At 36.3% G+C, this 23,797-nt stretch overlaps 1 protein-coding gene across 1 annotated transcript in view; it reads right to left on the bottom strand.

Moving 5' to 3' along the window:
- fam184ab (family with sequence similarity 184 member Ab) overlaps positions 1-23,797 on the bottom strand; it is a 161,764-nt gene that overhangs the window by 21,669 nt on the left and 116,298 nt on the right. The window contains exons 12-15 of the mRNA XM_067383181.1: positions 21,981-22,134; positions 20,662-20,789; positions 8,184-8,368; positions 3,303-3,449 (exon numbers count right to left, since the gene is read on the bottom strand). Of these exons, the coding sequence (XP_067239282.1) occupies positions 3,303-3,449; positions 8,184-8,368; positions 20,662-20,789; positions 21,981-22,134 (614 nt within the window). The remainder of the gene's footprint in view (positions 1-3,302; positions 3,450-8,183; positions 8,369-20,661; positions 20,790-21,980; positions 22,135-23,797) is intronic.

Here is a 23,797-nt window from a genome sequence, read left to right as displayed (position 1 = left end):
TTGTAAATAAACAGTTCTCATCAAGCCTATTTTTTTATTTAAAGTGACAGCAGCAAAACCCAGCGCATGCAGCCTGCAGAGTGCACTCGAGCGGTTAGAGTGGTGAAGCCCATGCGTCGCACATGAGGATCACCGCACACATGAAATATTCATGAGGCTTAAATAGGTTGAAATTTAAAACTGGTTGGAGGACTCGGTTTGGGGAAACTCAGCTGTCATAATAATTAATTGCACAGAGGACAGGACTGTCATTTCAATAGGTTTGTGTTATGTTTAATTAGCTGGCTGTGTATCTCTGCTCCTCAGGGACACCTGGAGATGGCACGCTTAGGAAACGCTGAGGGATACAAGTTCTGACTGCTTCACACGAGACCCCATTCTGTTCAGTCACACACTGACTGCTTCTCACACTAAAAATACCTGCATGAGGCAAATGTTCAAAACATAGTTTGAAGGAATAGTTCACATTAAAAACATGTATGAGTGATTTTCCTTTGTGGAACCCAACAGGAAATCTTGTACACAATGCAAGTGAATGAAGCAGTCAAGCTCCAAAAATGACAATAAATAAATAAATAAAACAATAAAGCATTAAAATAGCATAAATGTATGCCGCAAACCACAATAAATCCAAGTCTTCTAAAGTAATCTGATAGCACAGCAACCAGTGTATTACGATTTTTCATTCACATTTTTTTCTTCTTGTTTTAGACACCTCACTATATTATGTAAAACTATTTGCCTATTATTATTACTATTTTTTTAAAGTTGTTTAAAAGAGTTTGGAGGACTACTTTGATAAAATATCTTTTTCATTCCCTTAAAAAAATAAAGTTACCATCTTTTATCTGATTCTTATATATGTTTCCCCCTTTAAATCAAAGGTTGTAATATTGTCAGAGCTGGTTGGTTTGATTCATGGCTTAAGGCCCGGGTATACTTCATTTTCCGCGTTCCGCTCAGTCTCATGCACAGTTGAGTGTGTGAACTTTTCAAAGTATACTCCTTTGGCTATTGTGCGGCAAGTGAGTGTGGCAATATATATAGGTACCAAATAGACACATGACAACTAATGACATTTGGCATTGAATCATGGCCTAAATGTGTTTAAATCTCATACAAGTGTGTCATACGATTTCAGAATATCTGGAATACAGCACATGAGTGATATGAACTTTTATGGTGCTTGACAGCATCCATTTGCACTCAATTAAAAAGAGCTGCAAATAGGAAAATTAATAAATAACAGAATTTTCATTTTTGGGTGAACTATTTCTTTAAGATCAGTCCTTCACAGCCTTTGTCTCACAAACAGAAAAAAAAAAAGTTTTCACAGATGTATAAATTATTAATTAAAAACACTTGGATTTAAATGAACCTCAGATATTTTGCATGAGGAATATTGTCTTTGTTGTCAAATCTATGTTTCCTTTGTATTTTGTATGTCATCACACACACTTCCAGAATCTAATGAATTATCATTCTGAGTTGGAAACACTAAATGCATTCAGGGAGTCAGATGAACTATTTTTACCACAAGCTGTTCAATAGCTGGATTTGTTGGTGCTCTTGTTCAAGTAAAGCTAAATTAGGTCACCTCTGACAACAATATCTACAGTCAAAGAGTTCTCCTACAACCCTGCCAACTTTCTATATTTAAACACACACACGCATATACACCTACAAACAACTCCTGTTCACATATGGCTGTCTTTGTGACTCAAATTCATCATTTTTATCATTTAAACTCTGTATCTGATATAAAAGTATCCGATATACCATTATAAGCAGAATTTATCTCCATGACAAAAAGTGTCCCAATTTAAATTTACCCTAAATAAATTCAAATAAGTATCTGCTATAGTTATATTGCAATAATACTATATTATATTATATATATATTTTTATATATATTTATTTATATATATATATATATATATATATATAGAGAGAGAGAGAGAGAGAGAGAGAGACGTGCACTTTGGCATTTTAAAAAGACAATTCAGGTGCCTGCACTCTTAAAAATAAAGGTTCTTTATTGGCATTTATTGTTCCATGAAGAACCCTTAACATCTATGCAAATTTTCCACTCATCTTAATGTCAGGTGCACAAAAGGTTCTTGACAGGGGGAAAATGTTCTTTAAATTTTTAAAAAATAATCTTCACACTAAGAAAAAGAAAATTGGAACTGTTCACTGAAATGTTCTTTGGAGAACAAAAAATGATTCTTCTATGACATTGCTGCAAAAACCTTTTGAAACCTTTATTTTTTAAGAGTGTGGACTGTTTCTCTATATGCACTGTGTCCATTGTCAGAGTACAAGACAAAACTCACCTAAAAAATACACATAAACAGCATGTTTTGTAGCTAAAGGCATCTGCTAGTCTTATCTGAACTGTTGTGACAGGGTCATCTGTTCTGCTCTCCATTCTTGCCAGATATATTTGTGGATATATTTTCTTTCTCCCTTCCAGCATCTCTTCAGAAACACTGTCCTCATCTTCTCCCTCTCCACCAACCCCTTTGAGTCTGGTGCCCTTTAGGCCCTGTTTTAACCTGACATTAAGATGTGTTTTGGTCGATCGAATCAAAAGTGGATGACGTTAAATACAGGTTTAAACGGGGTGTAAAACGTTTTGAGTTTGTCCACTTTTGACCACTTCCAGAGGTAGTCGAAAATGCATTCAACTGGATTGCTTTCATAGTGGAAACAATCTTGTGGTCGAATGTGTTCGAACAGCCACTAAAAACCACCTAATCTCTGCCTACTGACCTAACGCGTAAACATTATGGGAAGCGCTCTAGTCTAGACAGATGGGATTTAAACTTTGTCGACTTAAGACCTAAGTTTGGTTTGAAGATGAAAAATGTTCCACCATTCCTGATTTCTAAAATTCACTCACCACGTTCAGCCCCACTTGTGGCTGTCAGAGCAGAAACAAAAGCTGCTGCTCTCCGTATGTTTTTCTGTCGTCTCCATGTTCGTTCTTATGTAAGTTGGATCGGAAGAAAAAAACCTTACATTTAACCGTCCATAGACCCTCTCCTCGAAGAAATCAGGACAGAAGTGGTTGCAAGTGGACAAAAGAGATGGATAAAACACCAGGTGAAAATTAATATGTCTACTTGTGATCCGATGGACCAAAATGCATCTTAATACCAGGTGGAAACAGTGCCTTTGTTAGCATTCAAGCAGTTTCATAGCCTGTGTCACCAAACAACCAGTCAAAACAGAAGTTACAGAACCCCAAATACACACTGTATATTGTATACAAACTCTTTCATGGTGCATCAACTCACAGGATCTGCAGGGCGGAGATCTTGTCCTTCAGCAGTTCCTGGGCCTTGTTGAAGTCCGACAGCATGTTCTGAGTTTCTCTGTGGTGGAGAGCATTCATCTCGGCCATCTCCCGCTCATGTTTCTTGCACAGGTCCTGCTCATGAGCTCTGAGAACACACAACACATTCTAAATGATCCTTCAAAACTCACTCTAACCCCACAGCGCTGCAGCTACAGGCCTGAATTGCATATCTTTTATGCACAATAAAGCAGAACAAAAAGGTTTTGGAAGTAAAATTCTTATTCATTTTCTCCACAGAGAAATAGATTTGAGACAGAAATAAATTAAACCTTTTAAGACAGAGTTCTTGTCTTAAAGAGTCTCCCTACACTATGAAACTATTATAGTCAACAATACTTGCATACATTATACTGTATTTTAAATATATTGTAATTTAGAATTCTAAACAGAGACTACTAATCAGTAGTTTGAATTTGTACCGTCGTTTTAGACTAAATTCAGATTCATAACTGTGAACTATTTATTGGATGACTAAAAAAAAAGATCAATATTTGCAAGTTGTTTTCCAGTAAAACATCCCAAAAACAAGATATATTTTGTATTAAATATAAATGACTTTATTTATTTATTTATTTACAGTACCATTCCAAATTTTGAGGACGGTAAGAAGTCTCTTATGCTCACCAAGATTACATTTATTTGATCAAAAATACATTAAAAACAATAATATTGCAAATAATTCTAATATACTAATTTGGCGCTTTAAGAAATATTTCTTATTATTATTAGTGTTACCTATAATGTTTTTGTGGAAACAATATAATTATGCAATTTTCAAAAGAATTCTTTGATTAGTTCAAAATTCAAAACAACAGCATTTATTTGAAATAGAAATATTCTGCAACATTATGAATGTCTTTACTGTCACTTTTGATCAATGCATCCTTTGATGAATAACAGTATTAATACGGTACTGATCTTAAGACTTCTATTTTGAAAATGTATCTAAAATTAAGGTTATTTTTCTTAACCCAACTGTATTTTTTCTTTTGATTTAAACAAAACACACTACATTGTAAAAAAAATAATATTTGAAAAATGTTATTTGCCAACGGGGTAAGAAAAATAAACTTAACTCAACATATATTCTCTGAAAACATGAAGATAAATGCCTTTTTAAAGGATGTTTTGGAGGACTTGTTTGAAAAAATATGTTTTTCAGTGTAATTCATTCCCTCAAAAAATAAGTAGTAAACTGTCTTTTATCATTTTCAAATATTTTCCCCCTTTAAATCAAAGGTTGTAATATTGTCATTCATCTCAGAGCTGGTCGGTTTGATTCATGGCTTAGGGCTCTTTATTAAAGAATTTATTGAACTCTCTACGAAGAAAATGAATAAGAAAAATGGAAGCAAGACAGCTGAAAAAGTGTGAGGTCATGGTTGTGTTTTATTAGCACACGGATCACTTCCCTTGAATCCTCTGTTACATTAAACTTTCATCCAGCTCAGTGTTTCTTTGCTCTGATACAAATGTTCAGTCTAAGTAAATAACATTTACAAGCACTGCGTGATATCAGCAGCATCATTTTCAAAAGATGACACTATGCACTACTGATTTTTATTTAGGACATGATCATTTTTTCATAGCGCAATTTCCTTGCTATATGACTTTTATCTGAAACACATTCTCTACAATACAGCCACATACTGTGATGGCTTCACATAAAGAGCAATAAAGCAGGATCTCCTCTTGGTAAATGATACGCCCTTGGGAAACAGCGCTGCAATTTATTTGCCGCTTTTATCTCAGGACCTGGATATGTCAGTGTTTCATAATTGAAAGTGAAATGAGATCAGCACCCCGTCTTGAATTATGATGTGTGTTCCTAAACAATCACACCATCTCAAAACAGCCGCTATGTATATTGAATGCCTGTTTTACTTATTAATAAAAGAGTGAAATATGATCACCCCTGGCTGTGATGAGTTCAGGTTTTCTAAACCTCTGGATTTCTCTGTTTAAAAGTCTGTTTTCCTTCCTTTAAACTACTACAAAGTACAAACACCATCAAAAAGAGCCTGACAGCAACAAGAGAACTGTGAGCAAAATGACAGACAAATCCTGACTTTTCTGAATATTCTTTATTTTTCACTCGACACCCCAATCTCGTTGAAAATAATTGAATTTCCATCTCTTTCATCATCACCAATGACTCTTGTCACATACAACTAAAGGAGAATTAGATTTTGTTGAGAATTAGGATTGTGAATGGTCTCCATTAGGGATGTAATAAGCCTTCGGAACATACCTCGGTATTGAAGTCAAAGTTCGGTATGGGTTCGGTATGCACCCCCCCTGTTAATGCACAACAGGGGGGAGAAAACTAAACCTAAAATTGCATTTTTTTTTTTCTTTTTTATTAAACAGTGGTTTATTGAAAAAAAATGTGTCTCTGTCTTTAAATAAATTCAATTATAATCAACATTTTCTTAAGGATTAAAAAAATATCTCAGCTAATGCTGTAAACTATATACAGGGAGCACTTTCTTGCACTTTTCTATAATATTAAAGGTTACAACTGACAACAGAGCCCAAAATATTAAATTCAGTTGCTATTTACTTTTAGATATAATAATTAACATTAAAAAACAAACAAACAATCAAACAAACAAACAAACAACAAAATGCAATCTAATCATACAATTATTTTTCAATTCATTTTTCAAATATAATCATTTACACAGTTATGTTGTTTTCATGACAAATTTATTTAAACGTATTAAATAATTAAGACATTACTACTAAAAGTAAATATAATGAATATACACTATATTGCCAAAAGTTTTGGGACGCCTGCCTTTATGTGCACACGGACTTTAATGACATCCCATTCTTAATCCGTAAGGTTGAATATGGAGTTGACCCACCCTTTGCAGCTATAACAGCCTCAACTCTTCTGGGAAGGCTTTCCACAAGGTTTAGGAGTGTGTTTATGGGAATTTTTGACCATTCGTCTAGAAGCACATTTGTGAGGTCAGGCACTGATTTTGGACAAGGCTCACAGTCTCCACTCTAATTCATCCTCAAAGGTGTTCTGTCAGGTTGAGGTCAGGACAAGTTCCTCCACACCAAACTCACTCATCCATGTTTTTACGGACCTTGCTTTGTGCAATGGTGCGCAGTCATGTTGGAACAGGAAGGGGCCATCCCCAAACTGTTCCCACAAAGTTGGGAGCATGATATTGTGCAAAATGTCTTGGTATGCTGAAACATTAAGAGTTCCTTTCACTGGAACTAAGGGGCCAACCCTGAAAAAAACCCCACAAAAAACCCCACACCATAATCTGCCCCTCACCAAACTTTACACTTGGCACAATGCAATCAGGCAAGTACCGTTCTCCTGCCAACCGGCAAACCCAGACTCATCCATTGGATTGCCAGACAGAGAAGCGTGATTCGTCACTCCAGAGAACACGTCTCCACTGCTCTAGAGTCCAGTGGCAGTGTGCTTTACACCACTGCATCCAATGCTTTGCATTACTATTGCTCCCAATTGCTTCCACTTTGTTATGTTACCGCTAACAGTTGACCATGGAATATTTAGTAGTGAGGAAATTTCATGAATGGACTTATTGCAGAGGTGGCAAACTATCACGGTACCACACTTGAATTCAATGAGCTCCTGAGAGCGACCCATTCTTTCACAAATGTTTGTAGAAGCAGTCTGCATGCCTAGGTGCTTAATTTTATACACTTGTGGCCATGGAACACCCAAATTCATTGATTTGGCGGGGTGTCTCAATACTTTTGGCAATATAGGGAATAAGCTAATATAGTGCATATATTTAGTGAAATGCTCCCCTCTAGAGTTAATTTCTCTAGTGAACTAACATGCTGTGGACACTAAATGACTTGCCTGAGGTAAATGTAATGCTACGTGAGATATTATTCTCAAGCGGTTTTATTGATGTCTTTCCACTGTTGAAACACTGGTTGAGAGATTACACGCAAACATATCTATGCAAAGATCGTCTGTTCTTCTTCTGCACTTTTTCCTGTTGTGGCGGTTAGCAAACAGCTTTGCATTACCGCATGCGCCCCCTTCTGGACTGGAGTGTGGATTGCCTGTGACTGGCTGTATTTGTCGACTCACTGTATGCACCGAACCGGGATGAATACATGTACTGTGTTATACCCCTAGTCTCCACTAGGGGTGGGACAAAATATAGATAGGGCGATATATCGCTGTCCTTCTCTGTGCGATATGAGAATTAATTAATTAATAAAATAAGGCATTCTAAATAGATTTCCCTGCTCAAATCTTGGACAGTTTGGACTTGAATAAAGAGACAGAACCTGCACTTAACCTTTTCACAGGCATTTTATTTTCATAGTTAGATATCGTGATGTATCATTATAGGATTGTCTAGCAATATATTGATTATCGCAGAAGCGCTGTATCATGATATTATCAGTATCGTGAGCTATGTATCGTATCGTGAGGTACCCTGTGATTCCCACCCCTAGTCTCCACTGAAAAACACTCTTAAAAATTAAGGTTCCAAAAGGGTTTTTTTTCACAGCAATGCCACAGAAAAACATTTATTAGGTTCCCTACAGAACCTTTCAGAGAACAGTCCTTAAAAGACAATTTTTTCTTAATGTGAAGAACATTTTGATAATCTAAAAAACTTTTTTTCCACTACAAAGAACACTTTGTGGAATGGAAAGGCTCCATTGATATTAATGGTTGGTTGTGGAACCTTAGATGCCAATAGAGAACCTTTATTTTTAAGAGTGATTATGCATGGAGACGGAAACAACTCTGTTGTTTCCTAAATGCAGGAAAACTTCACATCCCTAATCAAACACTCACCTGATCTGCTGATTGGCCTCACTACGGATCTTCAAAACCTCTTTGCCCTTGAGTTCCAGCTCCTTGGTCAAAGTGCTGATGTTCTCATTCAGGGTGTGTATCTCATGGTCCAGATCCGCAATGTGCTTCTTCCTGCGACTGACCTCTTCCTGCAGATCTGAGATGCGACTCAGCAGCTCGCGTTCCTGCAAAACACAAGCATTCGAGGTAAACCGAGGACACAATAAAAGCCAGACTGATCTTACTTGCGAATTCCATGTGTTATGTAAGAGTGTGAATTGTGTTATGGCTTCATCTGTGGTGAAGGCTCTTCCAGAAACATCTGAATTCAGACACATGGGGTTCCTACAGATGCTATTTTCACTTTGCACTCTGAGACTATGTTGGGATCTAATATTGATGGCACATCTCTCTGTTTCTCTTTCCTTATCTAATATATGAATAGTTTTGTTATGAATAAATAAACGGTGGGAGCAGCCAGCAGATCAACAGCATTATTTTTAGCATGGACGTTTTAGCACTACAGTTTCATCTTTTGAGGGACTTCAGGAGCTAATGGGCCTTGAGGAACAACTTTCATCATTTTTTTTAAGCATTTAGTTACTTTTTTTTTTTTTTTTAAAAATGGCAAAAGTCTTAGCACTCATCATTCCACAGCAAGAAAATAAATAAATAAAATTTTCAGAGGTTTTCTTTTCCAAAGAGACCATGTTCGTAATTTAGTTCCACATGACCATTTTTTGCCCTCTCTTTGGCCTTTACAATACAATGTTTTGTCACTTACTGTTATAGCTTCTATATGCAAATGACCTATGTTGTGATTGGCTAAACGTTCTGAAAGCAAAATGACTAACAATAAACCTGATTTTGCCAAATACTAAATAGGGTCTGATGTTTTACATGATATAGCATCCATTAAAAGCAATTGTTTTTGACTAACCAACACATCGTAACCCTCCACATATGTTTATTTAACCTTTTATGTACAGCACTTTCCACTAATAGAGTACAAATTAAAGCCTGTTATTATTTATTCACCCTCAAGTTGTTCCAAACCTGTATGAGTTTATTTCTTCTGTTGAACACAAAAGAAGATATTTTAAAGAATGCTGGTTATCAAACAGTTGACGGTAGCCAGGAAAGTCAATGGCTACCGTCAATTGTCTGGTTATGAACATTCTTTAAAATATCTTGGAACAACATGAGGGTAAGTAATTGATGACAAAATTTTTATTTTTGGGATACAAGGACATTTGCATTTAAAACTAGCTATTTCTCAGTTAGATAATAGTTACATATTTCTATGTTAGATAATAAATTATTAAACTTATTTAATAGTTCTCACTTCACAAAGCATCACATTTTTGCTTCAAATGATTTAATAATGTAATGTGACACCAAAGTGTACTGTATTTGCGATTGCAACACAGGCAATACACTGTAAATTTGATACACACCCGTATACGTCAGACTCCAACCTGGGTTAGATTAATTAGATGCTGCTTGTCTCTGGCAATTTTCCACTTCACTGACACTTTGACTTTTAAATGCCTCGTGCACAGGAAGAGGTAGAAATCGTCCTGGATAATACAACTGAGCCAATTTCCGGTTTTATGTGGTTAATGGCTCTTGCTTAATCAAATTACAATCTGCTCATCCAACTTTGAATGTCTGTAAATATCATTTCACACAACAATTAGCTTAATAACGATATCAGTGTGTGTGGCAAAGAAAACCTGTGGCCCAGAAGGGCTTTCTCCGGGGCTGATTTACGTGAAAGGATGCCAATGTCAGTAGGAAAGGTAATAAATGGCAAACATTTGTATTAAAAACAAACTTGTGTGTATCTCCGGTGTAAAAATGCTTTCTAATGTATTCTCACTGACATAATTACAAATATATCACAACCACTGTGGACGACCGTGAAATATCCTGAAAGAGCATTTGTTAATACCTCGAAACCACAACAGATGGTTCATCTTGAGAGTGAAGCATAAAACAACACATACACTTCTAAGAAAATCTGTCCATATAGTAAAACTCTGAATCAATGCCAAGCTCTGTTTCTCTCACTCTGCAATGTCAAGTCCTACAAAAATTTTATTTCAAATAAATGCTGTTCTGTTGAACATAAAAAAAGGATCACAGTTTCCAGTTTATCCATCTCACAATTCTGATTTTTTTTCTCTAGCAAATCCGAGTTTATATCACAATTCTAAGAAGGAAAAGCAGAATTATGAGATATACTTGTTATTCAGTCTTTTTTCCTCAGAATTGTGAGTTTATATCCCACAATTCTGACTTTTTTCCCCTCAAAATTGTGATATAAACTCACAATTGGAGTTATAAAGTCCGAACTGGGAGATATAAACACAAATGCAAGAAAAAAAGGTCAGAATTGTGAGATAAAAATGTTATAGGCTATGTTTAAAACTTATCTATGTAAAATGTTATAGGTTTAAATATTATTTCATGCTATGTATGCATGTCCTCTATAAACTGCATATGTAAATATGATGCAGACTTACTGTTTACATCAAATTCATGCTTTAATAGTACACTAATCAATACAGGTTTCATTAGTCCAGTCTGTGACTTGCAACATAAACATCTCTGTTTATCTTCAAAGCGCGTCTTCAATGACAGTATTCTATAAAAATGAAGACTATAATGATTCTGATATCCAAAGGCACAACAAAACATTTTTCTCTTATTCTGTGGATTCTGGCCCTTTTTCCTCCACTTGCTACTGCTATTTTTCCGCAACCACTATGCGCGTGCAAGTGACATAATTGCGACGTCTGCTCCAAATTGGTCTATTTTATTGTAAATAAATACACTGGATAAATGACTTACAATGAAAGTGTTAAGATCTGGACAATCTGGCCCCTTAAGTTCCTGAACCCTGCTGTACACCAACAGCATGTCAACAAAACATCTGCTCTTCCTGCTGTCATTGTATTAGCTCAGTAAGTTCATCTCTGAACTATAACACTCATGTGCTGAGGCTCAGGTGTGTGTTGGGGAAAAACAAAGTCATCTTTATTCCCTGACCGCTAACTGTATGTATGTGTGATGTTAATGTGCTGGAGCAGAGCTGTCAGGGGGTCTGCCTGTGACATTTTCATTTACACTAACTCAAGTCTATGCCTCCAGCAGACCACAGGAGCAGTGCCTGGAGAACACAACGGTCCGGTTTTCCTCGTGCTCATGCTCTCAGACTGACACATTCTCACTCTCTCGACTTAGGGTAGACTCTTTTTAACTGGGCCATCTAGCAACCATCCAGAACAACTTAGCAATGCCCTGACAATGGAATTTGCATGGGCAGGCACCAAAATGCAGTCTTAAAGGGCACCTATTATGCAAAATCCACTTTTACATGGTTGTGTTAACACAACCACCCTACAATGACAAGAAACCGACCACTCTTTTTTTTAATCCCCATTAAACCAAAGCAGTCTCATTAGACATGCCATTTTGACTGTCAATAACACTGCTCAGGCCCCGCCCACAGCCACTGACTGACAGCCCTACATTACCAAAGTTCCCACCCTCAGCGAGTTGTACACAGTCCACCATTTTCTTCACGCTCGAGCAGCTGTAGCGTCAGCAATGTCTCGTAAGCAATCCCGGTGTTCTGTTGTTGGATGTAAGACTGAATATAAGAGTCTTTATTTTCTCCCAACATCTAAGCCACAGAGGACGCAGCTGATTAGTTTTATTTTTGAAGGTAATGTGCCCCAAAATTTACCTAAATTAGTTTATGTCTGCGCAAATCATTTCACTTCAGACTGCTTTCTTAATGAGAGGCAATACAAGGCAGGCTTTGCTAAAAAGTTGGCACTCAAGGATGGATCTGTACCAACTGTTCGTGATCCAGCTTCACCTCCAGAAGAAGTGTCACACTGAATATTTTTTTATGATTTTTGAGCAAATCGCCAGTTAGCCAGCTCCACAACAAATGTGGTTAAAGCTAATGTTGTCTTAGGGACCATTATGCCTGTTGTCTATTTTAAACCTTGTTTATATTCTGTTTAACCACACAGTATAAAAGGTGATTATCTTGAAAAACTGTGTATGTTTTCTGTAAAGACATTAAAAACGCTATCTTTATTTGCAAAGGCCAGCACATTTATCCACTGACCATTCAGAAATGTCCATTTGCATTGTAACTTCCAGTTGTAACTTCTTCCTGAGTCTCTCCATCAGTGTCCGACTTCGTTTTGAACAATTTAAGGCTGAACACCGTTACTGACAATCGTCATTTTCCAGCTTTGTTGTTGTTGTTGAGTATACGAAGCGCAAGCTGTTAAAGCTCCACCCTCTTCTGGAAAGGGGATCGGGAGCAACAGCTCATTTGCATTTAAAGGAACACGTACAAAAACAGTGTGTTTTTGCTCACACCCAAACGTGCAAATTTGACAAGCTATAATAAATGATCTGTGGGGTATTTTGAGCTGACATTTCACAGACACATTCTGGGGACACCAGAGATTAAAAAATGCAAATGAAATATAGGCTATGCTTTGTCACTATGGTAACAACATGCTTTGGTAATGCTAAAATTTAAATTTTTATCTTTTGTCACCATGAATGAAAAAAACATGTTTATTTTTAGTCACCATGAATGGCAACTTTTGCGGTCGAAACACGTGTTACATAATCTGACTGAATATGAAATCAGCTTTAGCTGAATAATTGATTGTATATTTTGAATGCACACACTCAAACAATATTTGAAAAGTGCAAGGAAGAACACTGTATTCAACAGCAGCCCAAGCATCAGGTCAAAATAAACCTTGAAGCGCAGGTCATCTAAACCTCTCTCCACAGAAAGACCCTCAGCAAATGTCACAGCAGCCGTCCACCTGTCATGACAAAGCTCAACCTGGACGAAAAGTCATCTGACATCAGCAGGTGGCCCTTTTCCTAAAGAGACGTGGCTTTAAAAGTCCAGCGCTCATTCTACCGTACAGAAACAGACCTGATGAAATCTTTCAGCTCTTATCCCTGAAGTTGAAAGGATATAATTTGTGAGGGCTGAAGTTAACATCTCTGACCTTTCCATCAAAGACAGAGGCACCTATAAATGTCTCCCTGGAGGAGTACTTCAATGCGTAGGATAATATAAGCATCATTAACGTTGGCCCAAGCCAAGAGGCATGCAGACAGTTGAGAGGAGGCTGATTAGCAGGTGTCTGGGAGGATGTGTGGAGTTGTGTTCTCCTGGGCATAGTACCCAGAAAGCCCTGAGAGAAGCTGGATTTCAGTGTTCTGCTGATCAAAAGTTTGTTGACCGAGGGGGAACAGCACAGATCAAAAAGAGATGAAGGGGGGGAAATGAGGGCTCATGGCAGCACTATTCAACCACTCACATTAAATCAGAGAAGAGCTATTTATGTTATGTAACATGCACCTTTATATAGTAACCTGTTTCCATCTCAAACTAAACTAAAACAGGTTATTGTGAGATTAAAACAGGAAATAATGTCACATTATGAGATATAAAGCTGTGAAATATTAAGTTGCGTTGTGGAAAAAAAAAAATCTCAAAAATCTCATTGTGAGGTATACAGTCAATAGCCCCTTTTTACACAGTGTTGATCCCAGAATCCCTGTGTGAACAAAAAGCAGGTAAAATGCCGTAAGGGTTGTGTCATAGTGAAGCTGAGATTGTTCGCCAGCTAAGTGCGCTAGTTTATGATCGAATCAGAAAAATGCACGAACGTGCAGATCATAAGCACACTGCAGAGACATTACACATCACATCCTGATGTCACTTACCTTTACAAGATCTTTACGAAATGTGTGTGAACGCATGAACAGATTCCAGAAAATCACTGGCAGTGTGGATGAACCAAAATCAAACGATCCCAGGAACCATTGTCAGTGTAAGATATTAAGATATTAAATATTTTGGGAGCTAAAAAAAGTCAGAATTTTAAAAAAAGTTATATATACAATATACATGTAAAACATTAAGTCATATTATAAGATATTAAATCATTTCCATGAGATAAAAATGATAAGAAAGAGATAAAAAGAGGTCACTTATTTATTATATATACCAGTGGCGAGGCCAAAAAACTTAAAGTGGGTGGACCTTGAAGAAATAGGGTGGACCTCTATTTTTTGTCTAATGTGTGTATATATATATATATATATATATATATATGTATGTATATATATATATATATATATATATATATATATATATATATATATATGTATGTATATAATATAATATATGTATATATATGTATATATATATATATATATATATATATATATATATATATATATATATATATATATATATATATATATATATATATATATATATATGTATGTATATAATATATGTATATATGTATGTATGTGTATATATATGTATATATATATGCCACTATGAAAGGATAAACGCGAGGTTCGGGCACGGCATCAAATCGATTAGCCTAACTTTTTTACCTAAATCCACATGCCGAGTCTCTCCTGTCCCATGATGTTTCTCATTATGTTTCTCATGTGTTTTCAGTCGCCGCAAACAAGAAACGTTTACTAGAGTGTGGACTAGCTTTGACTCTCCGCACAGACGAATTTTTATGACCATGGACGGTTCATGCGCCAAACGCGTATTTCCGCGCTTATGGGCAAAGGAGAATCTGAAAGACTTGCGCTCTTAACTGTGCCCGAGACGGAGGGGAACGTGGGAAATGAAGCATACCCGGGCCTTAACCGCTCCAAATTAGTGGACTGGAGCTGACGGATCACATCAGGAAAAATATGGGGGGCATTTGCTTGTTTGGAGAGTTACCGTCATAATGGTGTGGGGGAAGCTAGGACACAATACTGAACCAAAGCTCGATTTAACTTCATTGTCATCACTTCAATTTTTAATTTTTTTTACACATAGGTGACTATGTTACCATAGAATAAATTGTTACTGTAGAATAAATAGGCTAATCACAGTAGAAATGAAACAAACTGGCACACATAGTCTATTATAAGCGCAAGTCATGGACGGTGACGCACGCTGCATAGAAACAGCTGCTGTCGTGACTCTGGAAAGCTGAGTTTACCGGCGCAAAATAAAAACACATTATGTATTTTTAATAATACATTTTTCAAATTATATATATGCTTTCACAACAGATATGACTATGAAATATTCTGGCACCTTTGATCGGGTGGGCCAGCCATCAATCTGGGTGGGCCAGTGCCGCCCTGGCCCTTCTGTAGCCTCGCCACTGATATATACTAGATATTAGGTCACTTTTGGAGATAAAAAGTCATTTACAAGAAATAACGTCATAATTGTGAAATATTAAGTTAAATTGTGAGGACAAAATCATAACTTCATGAGTTAAAAAGTCACTATTAAGTGAAAAAGAGACAAAACTGAGATTTTAGGTCACTTTTGGAGATACAATTTTAATTAGAAATAATGTCAATTGTGAAATATTAAATTAAACTGTGAGAGAAAAATGTTATATTGTAAAACATTATGTTTTACTATTCATGAGTTAAAAAAAACTATTAATTGACACTCTGGGAGATGATTTGGGAAATTAATTATGGGAAATAACAATTGTAAAATATTAAGTCACACTATGAGATATTAAATCAATACATGCCATATAAATTTGAATTTACAAAGTTGCAATTGTGAGCTATGAAGTGAAAATTATGCATAGTAAAGTTACCTTTTTAATTTTTATAATTTAATTTAATTGAATTCTACTCTGAGATGGAAACAGGCTTCTATCCAAAGTGATTTTTAGTTCCATTGTTTTTTAGTGAATGACAGTTCTAATGGAGCAAATCCTGTTAAGTGCCTTGTAATCTTAAAACTATTGTTTTACTAAGACTGTCAATCAATTAAAAGTTGTAATCAAATGAATTAAATGGAATTTGTTTAAGTAAATGAATTGCAAAGAAGCAAATACATTAATATTTGCTGTAAAAAAATGAAGATGATTAAAATACATTCCATTATTGTGCTAGACAAAAGCACTGAATAGTCAGAAACGTCTGCCTTGGAGCCTCGCCGGGGAGCGTTTGATTCCTCTTTCTCTCATTCTTCATACACGCATGTTTATTACTGACTGCAAATCAGCACTGTCAGAAAATACGCCGACCCATGTAAGAGAGCATTAATGGTTATCCATCGACCAAGAGATTCATGGTGTAGGAGCACTGAGCAGCACAGGCTTTAATAAATACTGTGTGTCTTGTGAACGCAGGCACTCGTTTAGAGGAACCAGACCCCTGGGAGCCATTGGGCCACTTGCAGAGTTGCCAAACAACCATGCGGATGAAATGATTCGGTACTATTCTACCTTTAATGCATACTGTATGAACAAAACAATTTCTACATAACTATGAGAGCTCCCACACCATGCACTAGGTATGAACTTGGTGCTCAATTGTAAAATAAAGCCTGTAAGATTCAGAATCGATTTATAAAACTCAAATGTTAATGGCCAAGGGAAGAAACTTATCTCAAGCCAGTAGCCGAACACACGGAAGTCTGCCAGGGACAATGAGGTGTGAAGCCGCCGTGCCGATTGCTATCGAGGTAAAACTCAATTCTTCACATTGTGGCTTTAGCCAGCTAATCTTACACAGCTCATTAAACCAGGCATGGAAACTGGACTCTCACTGGGAAACAATTAACGATAAGACAAAAATGGAGAGAGTGTTTGGGAGAACAGAAGGAGAGATTTCTGTTATGCAGTATGAACAAAGTGATTCTTGGAAATCCCCACAGAATTCCAGGGAGTCTCTGTTACTGACTTCAAACACACTTTTAACATCTGCAGTATGCTAAACGTGTTTGCTATTTCTTATTGAACATAAAAACATTAAAAATAGAAATGTGCATCTGTAAAGTAAGAGGTAAGTGATTTAGGGCAGTCTTGATATTGCTAACTAAAAAAAAAAAAAAAAAAAAACACTTTTGGTAATAGAAATAAAGCTGAAATAAAGTAGAAATATTAGATGAAAAACGTTAACTTAAAAAAAAATGAAAATACTGAACTAAAACAAATAAGTTTAAGTAACTTGAAATTACTAGGAATGTCCCAATCAAGTTTTTTTGTGCCCCCGATCCAATCCGAGTCTTTGAATATCTGCTGATACTGAGTCCTGATCCATCCATCCATCCATCCATCCATCCATCCATCCATCCATCCATCCATCCATCCATCCATCCATCCATCCATCCATCCATCCATCCATCCATCCATCCATCCATCCATCCATCCATCCATCCCTAAATGCTATTCACTGGTGCAATAAAATGATAAAATAAAATAATAAAATAAAATAAAATTAAAACTAAATAAAATAAAATAAAATAAAAATAGACTGACAAAGCAATGTTTACACCTTATGTTATAATGATTTGAACTAGAAAACATAAACCCATGTTTCTCACGGCACTTTCATGACACATCTGCTTCTGCTGTCATAACTAGTGGGATCGGCAGGAGTCTTGGGGGAAGGTTAAGCTTTTTTTTTTTTTCTCCCAGCCTTATGATGTCAGGGACATTACTGAGAGTACGTGAGGGCATTACAGAAAACTGAACACAACAAAGTCAACTGAGTCCCTGAGACAGGCGCGCAATTTGATTGTAGATGCAATGAAACAATTCTAATCTCACAAGATACAAATATTCACAGTTTGACCCAAAAAAGGTGTATCTGCGTTTTCTGTGTACTCTCATTTGTTATTCCTGGATGATGTATGACGCACTGTGGCTAGAAACGCTTAGTGAATGCTTAGCAAAAATAGATTTCTTTCCGACGCCAGCAGAGCAGGGTTTGTTCAACTCCTGAGAGAGATGAACAACACTGACGCTGTTTTCTCTGAGTTTGCAGCCTCTCTTTAGCAAAGATCACACTGAATTTCCCCTTTGACCTCTGCTATTGTCTGAGGGACATTAGGCGAGTTTTCACGAAACGATCTGAGCCCCTATTAAGCTATTTTAAATGTTCCTAATTTTGTTTTGGAGGTCTCCTATAATAGGTTTACATGCATCTCATAATATACATTGCACATAACCTAATTTCTCAAATAATCTGAAAACAGTTTGTTCGAAGATCCAGTCTCTCTAAACTACTTCCTTCAGAGAGCCTTCTCTGCTCTGATTGGTCAGATGGCTCAGTTTGTTGTGATTGGTCTACGGTCTTACAGCGCTATTGCCATATCTGAATTTCAGCTCTGGACGCTTCCTCAGCACTTGATACACAGTGATACAAACTGTAACAATAGTGTCATTTTTACTGTATCAATTCCAGCATGGAGTCCAAGCAATTCCAAGTGGATTTGCTTTCACAGCACAGAAAACAGCTTTTTCTTGACATGTCAACAACATGAACCAAACTCTTCCAGGCCGCAGCTACAATTACAGTGTTCGGGGCAGCCAATGAAAATCACATGTTGGCATTATGCAAATTTGTTACAAACCGAAATAGGTTTGTAACAGGAATTGAGAATGGAACTGCTGACAACTCGTTTCGGCAGTTCAGAATTGATTTTTTTTTTAGAAGACAATAACTTTAGTTAAAACATTCACAAACAGCTATGTTACACACTGCATGAAAGATAATATTCGAAAAAGCATAATTGGGGCAGGCAGTTTAATTAGTATTCCATCCAAAGTTGCAAATTTAACTTGTGTGCAAAATTAAAATATTGCATAAAACATTTGCAAATAAAGCACCATATCCATCCCATGTGTTCAAGAGAACAAAACTGCCACTTCCTGGGAAATTGGCAGAGAATATATGTAATAAAAATGGAAGTTGCTGCAATCGGGGAAGCCACTGAGGCACTTTTTTCCTCTATAAATGACTTGCGTCTCAGAGGGAATTAAACCAAAATCCTTTTGATGACAGACTTTGGCCTAGGCATTTCAGAATGACCAAACCAACATTTGAGATGCGATTGGTCCACTGGTTAATCCAGTTTTCCAATCACATCCTCTGTTGAGGCAAAGAGTTTTTTGTTATGCATCAAGGGATTTATTTAATAAATTTCCATCATGTATCCACCTCAATTGAGAGCATTTTTAGATTTTATGCACTGCTTGGCGTTTCCATCCAGCGTTATTTTTTTTAATGCGATATCCCAAAATGTGCATGAAAATAGGAGGATGGAAACAGCTACTGTCATGCTCACAAAAGTTTACCTGGGGGCACCAATTTGAGCCCAGCTTGTGTTAGAAACTCCCACAATACTTTCTCATAATTAAAAAAAACTAAACGGAACCATTTAAATAATTCACAAATTTTTCACAAATTTTTCCATTATTGGAAAACTACATTTAAAAAAAAAAATGCCTTTCTGTATTTTATCCTTTAAAAGCCCCAAAAAAGTCGACAAAATGAAATATTACATAAGACCAGCATGTGTCTGAAGACCAAAGTATCAAGACAATCCAGATGAACAGATAAAAATAGAGTGCACTGAAAAACAAATTGGTGTAGAAACAATTTTCGCCCAGTAAATTTCACAAACCTCAAATAACAGATTGAATTAAACGTGAAATGATGTAGAAAGAATGAAATAGTACTTTTTTTTTGTAAAACTTAATTTCCCCCTAGAATTTACATAGGGAAAAAGCAATTTTGTTGTATTTGGCACTTACTCTAATCATGGGCCATTACAGAGATGCAAGAGTGCTTTGCAGTTTGATTCAGTGTGTTCATGTGCGTTTCATGGACACATTTCCCCCTGAGGCCTGTGTTTGAGACTCAAACTGTACAACCTTTCAGTTGCTTGGCCAACAATCCTGTCAACGTTTCTTTTGTTTAACTGTCCTCTTATACATGAGCCAGATGACAACAAGATTTATAAAGGCCCTTTTTTTTCATAGCAGCCAACTGTTGGCAGAACGCTATTGATTTGTCCTTTCTTGGAAAGGTATTCACTTGCTGAACTTACTGTTAGTCACTGTCTCCATTAAGAAACAATAGGACAGTAGGAGACAGTCGGAGAATGATGGGAATAAACTGGCAGAGAAGCTAGGACAGTCTACAGCAAAAATACTGAAAACTAGCAATATATATATATTTTTTTAAATAAGAACTTAAAAAAAAACGCAGAAAATAAAAACGTCTCCTGTAAAGCAATTGAAGACACTGAAGACTGGAGTAATGCTGTAATGCTGAAAATTCAGCTTTGCCATCACAGGAATAAATTACATTTTAAAATATACTCAAATGGAAAGTAGCTGTTTTAAATTGTAATAACATTTCACACTATTACTGATTTTTTGAAATATAAAATAAATAAACTTTTGAACAGTATTATATGTATTAGAGAGGATGGGGGCATTTGATCGACATGTAAAACTATCAATTTAAGCTTTTTGTGTGTGACATTTATGGCAAGCAAATCTAAAATTGATGACACCACAATAACCGTGTGCAAAAAATATCAAAATAAACTGCTGTGGAGGAAGTTTACCTGTACTCTGCTCTGCTCCAAAGCACGCTCCAGTTCCTGTTTGGCAGCCGCAGTTTCCTGTTGATGGGTCTGACGCATGTGTTCAATGGCTGATGCGTGGAGATGGTTCAGCTCTGAACGCAGGGATGCTGAGAGAAGAACAAGAGAAAGAGAGAGACTCGGTGAATGTAAAAACAAGACTATTCCAGGGAGATGAACGGCTGTCTGGAGCTGAATTAAACATCATTCATCTCCAACTCTCCCTAAAGCATAAACGTCACAGGCTGGAAATGGAAGTGACACTCGTTCCCCCACCTGCAATTTCCTGTCTGCACTTTCTCATTATTGCTGCTTTCCAGTTTCTTCCAATTATACCTTATTTCAAAGAGATTGAGCTATAATTAGAGCTGTAGATCTCTTCAGGAGTTTATATTGGACATCTAGTTCCAACACTGCTTGGAGTATAAAGCAAATACAAATGTGCTTTAAATCAAACAATTATAAACATTACCAATAAAATGCAAATAAGCAAATCATTTTGATGTATAATGGATTCTTGAATCTGAAGTCAACAAGTCATCTAATAAAATTATACAAAACTAAAATATTTACAAAGTTATTTTTTATTTTAGTTTTCCCAGCTTTCTGAATATATTTGTGGCATGTTTTTGTTAGTTTTTGAGCTGATTTCAAGATGAGCACAAATTGAAGCAACTTTAATAAAATTTTAATACATTTAATTGAATAAATTACATTTTAATTTGAACTTTGAAAATCATGCAATGTTGTCACAGAAAATGCATTTAGCATTTTTTTTGGGCAATCTGACACAAATCAGTTTAGTTATTTGTTGTCTGAACAGCAAAAAAATTAAATAAAATAATAAAGTGGGGAAAAAAACCCCACTGTAAACCATCCAATGTTGCTGTTCTTTATAAACAGGGTTTTAAAATAATACTTGTCTTGTGAAAAAGTAATTATATATATATATATATAGAGAGAGAGAGAGAGAGAGAGAGAGATAGATAGATAGATAGATAGATAGATAGAAAAGTCTAAACATGCATTTCAGTTTAGATTTCTATAAGCAATAGCAAAATATTCAGCTTTTTGCCTTTTTTTTCATTGTGCCAGCTACTCTTTTGCTGACATGTAAGTCATTACTATGGTAACCTATATAGATATTAGAGATCACTGAAAATAGATCTGATTTCATCACTTGCAAAATGTCAGTGCAAACATTCATTCCTACTGCATTCAAACTAGAATAAATAATAAAAAGGTTTAAGTAGGGTTTTACAGCAGGTGTGTAAATGTGTGTGAATTAGTGGCTGTTCTACCCAGCATGGCCTTGCCCTCATCCTCCAGTTCAAAGCGGAGAGTCTGCAGTTCTTGCTCTGACTGCTGTTTCAGAGTCTCGATGTTCTGCCTGTGAGCCTCCCGCAGAGTCTGAAGCTCCATGTGGTGCTGCTGCCGGAGACGCTCCTCGAGCTCCTACACACACACAGATCATGAGTTCATCAGATCAGTTTAATCATTCCATGCACCATTTTTTTTTTTTCTTTTGTATCAACACAAGTTAGAATAGGAAAAAAATAAGTGCTGTCAAATCGATTAATCATATATATATATATTTATATTTATATATGTGTGTGTTAGATGCGATTAATCACGATCAATCGATTTCACTGACAGCACTAAAAAACAAATACATTTTGTTTTCATCTGTTGCCCTTCCAGGGCAGCTTGAGCATGCAGGGAAAATGTTCAAAGAAAATGAGGAATCATTGAGATTTCGTTTGCCAATTTTTATGGTACACACAATAGAAAAAATAAACAATGTAGACACTTCGAAAATAATGTTTCACCTTGCCCTTCAGGGCCTCTGAACAAACTGTTTGCAACTGCTCTCTGTAAAATTGGCATAAAAATAATTGTAATATATGTGGTAAGCATAAACCTTTGGATAGAGGACTAGATGCTTAGAAGTCCCAGTTAAACAAGAAAAAAACATCACTTGGAAACAGGTTTGCTCAAACTGAAACCACAAACTCACTGGAACAACAAGAACCTAATCCATTAAATTAAACGGTGAGACCAAATTCTCAACCAACAAGACCAGACACAATGTTGATTATAATAAGCTAATGCAGGCTTTTATTTACATGAGGTAAACATAAAGCTGCTTTTTTTTTTTTTTTTTTTTTTACTGTATTACATGTATTGCTGCCACAATAATGGCCCGTTTTGAATGTTTACATACTTTTTTTTTTTTTTTTCCTTTTTGCTCTTAACAGCTCCCACTCTCTGAGGATGAGCAGTGATGAAATATTGTTCTTGTGAATACCTTCCAGCGTTTCAAAAATAAAAGTGTACATCTTTAAAATACATGAAAATTACAGTGAAGCGCAACTGTTACCGTACTGTGCTCCGCAGTGGTCAAGAAGGTCAGTGAATTTTGAATTGATCTACTCTTGTAAACTCAGAGATGTGCATTCAGATGGCAATGAAATTACCACACATCCTTGGTGTTTGTCAAAAATCAGTAGGTAATTTGGCTGTAAAAACTGACATTCTGGATTCGGACAGCAATGAAATCACAGACTAGCCCCTGTAAATGTTGAAAATAACTCATGTCCCCATAAGAAACAATTACCATCCAAATGGGGCTTAAGATGGACTTTTCAACAAGGTGAATGAAGAATTGCAACAGGTGCACTTGCAAAAATATACATAACGGACATCACAAGAAAAGCAGCACTCGGCCAGGAACATAGGTATAAATGTAAACTATTTTTCAAACAACTGGCATTTACATGAATTATTACTCTATCAAAAGGTACTTAAACATCTATGCAAGCTTGTTAAGGATTTTGGACGGCTGCCGTCTTGTGCCTAGCCAAAGGAACGCAAATTACAGCACCCTGAATTAGATTAGGAGAATAGAGCAGTTTGAGTGCTGGAGATACACTGACATAATGAAGGGTAATGCAGGGCACCTGCTTCCACTGAAAGACACTTTGGAGTCAGTGATATCCAGCAGAGTGGGTGCGGATGGGAGAGGAAGTGGGTTAGGGAATGACAGGGGACGCAAATTAGAGCAACAGCTTCAGTAAACACGGACTGCACCAAGCCAGTTGGCAGGACCGTTCTGGAA

This window comes from Chanodichthys erythropterus, chromosome 4 (assembly GCF_024489055.1).
Source record: "Chanodichthys erythropterus isolate Z2021 chromosome 4, ASM2448905v1, whole genome shotgun sequence".
NCBI classification, from domain to species: Eukaryota; Metazoa; Chordata; class Actinopteri; order Cypriniformes; family Xenocyprididae; genus Chanodichthys; species Chanodichthys erythropterus.
This window is presented reverse-complemented; position numbering and strand designations above follow the sequence as displayed.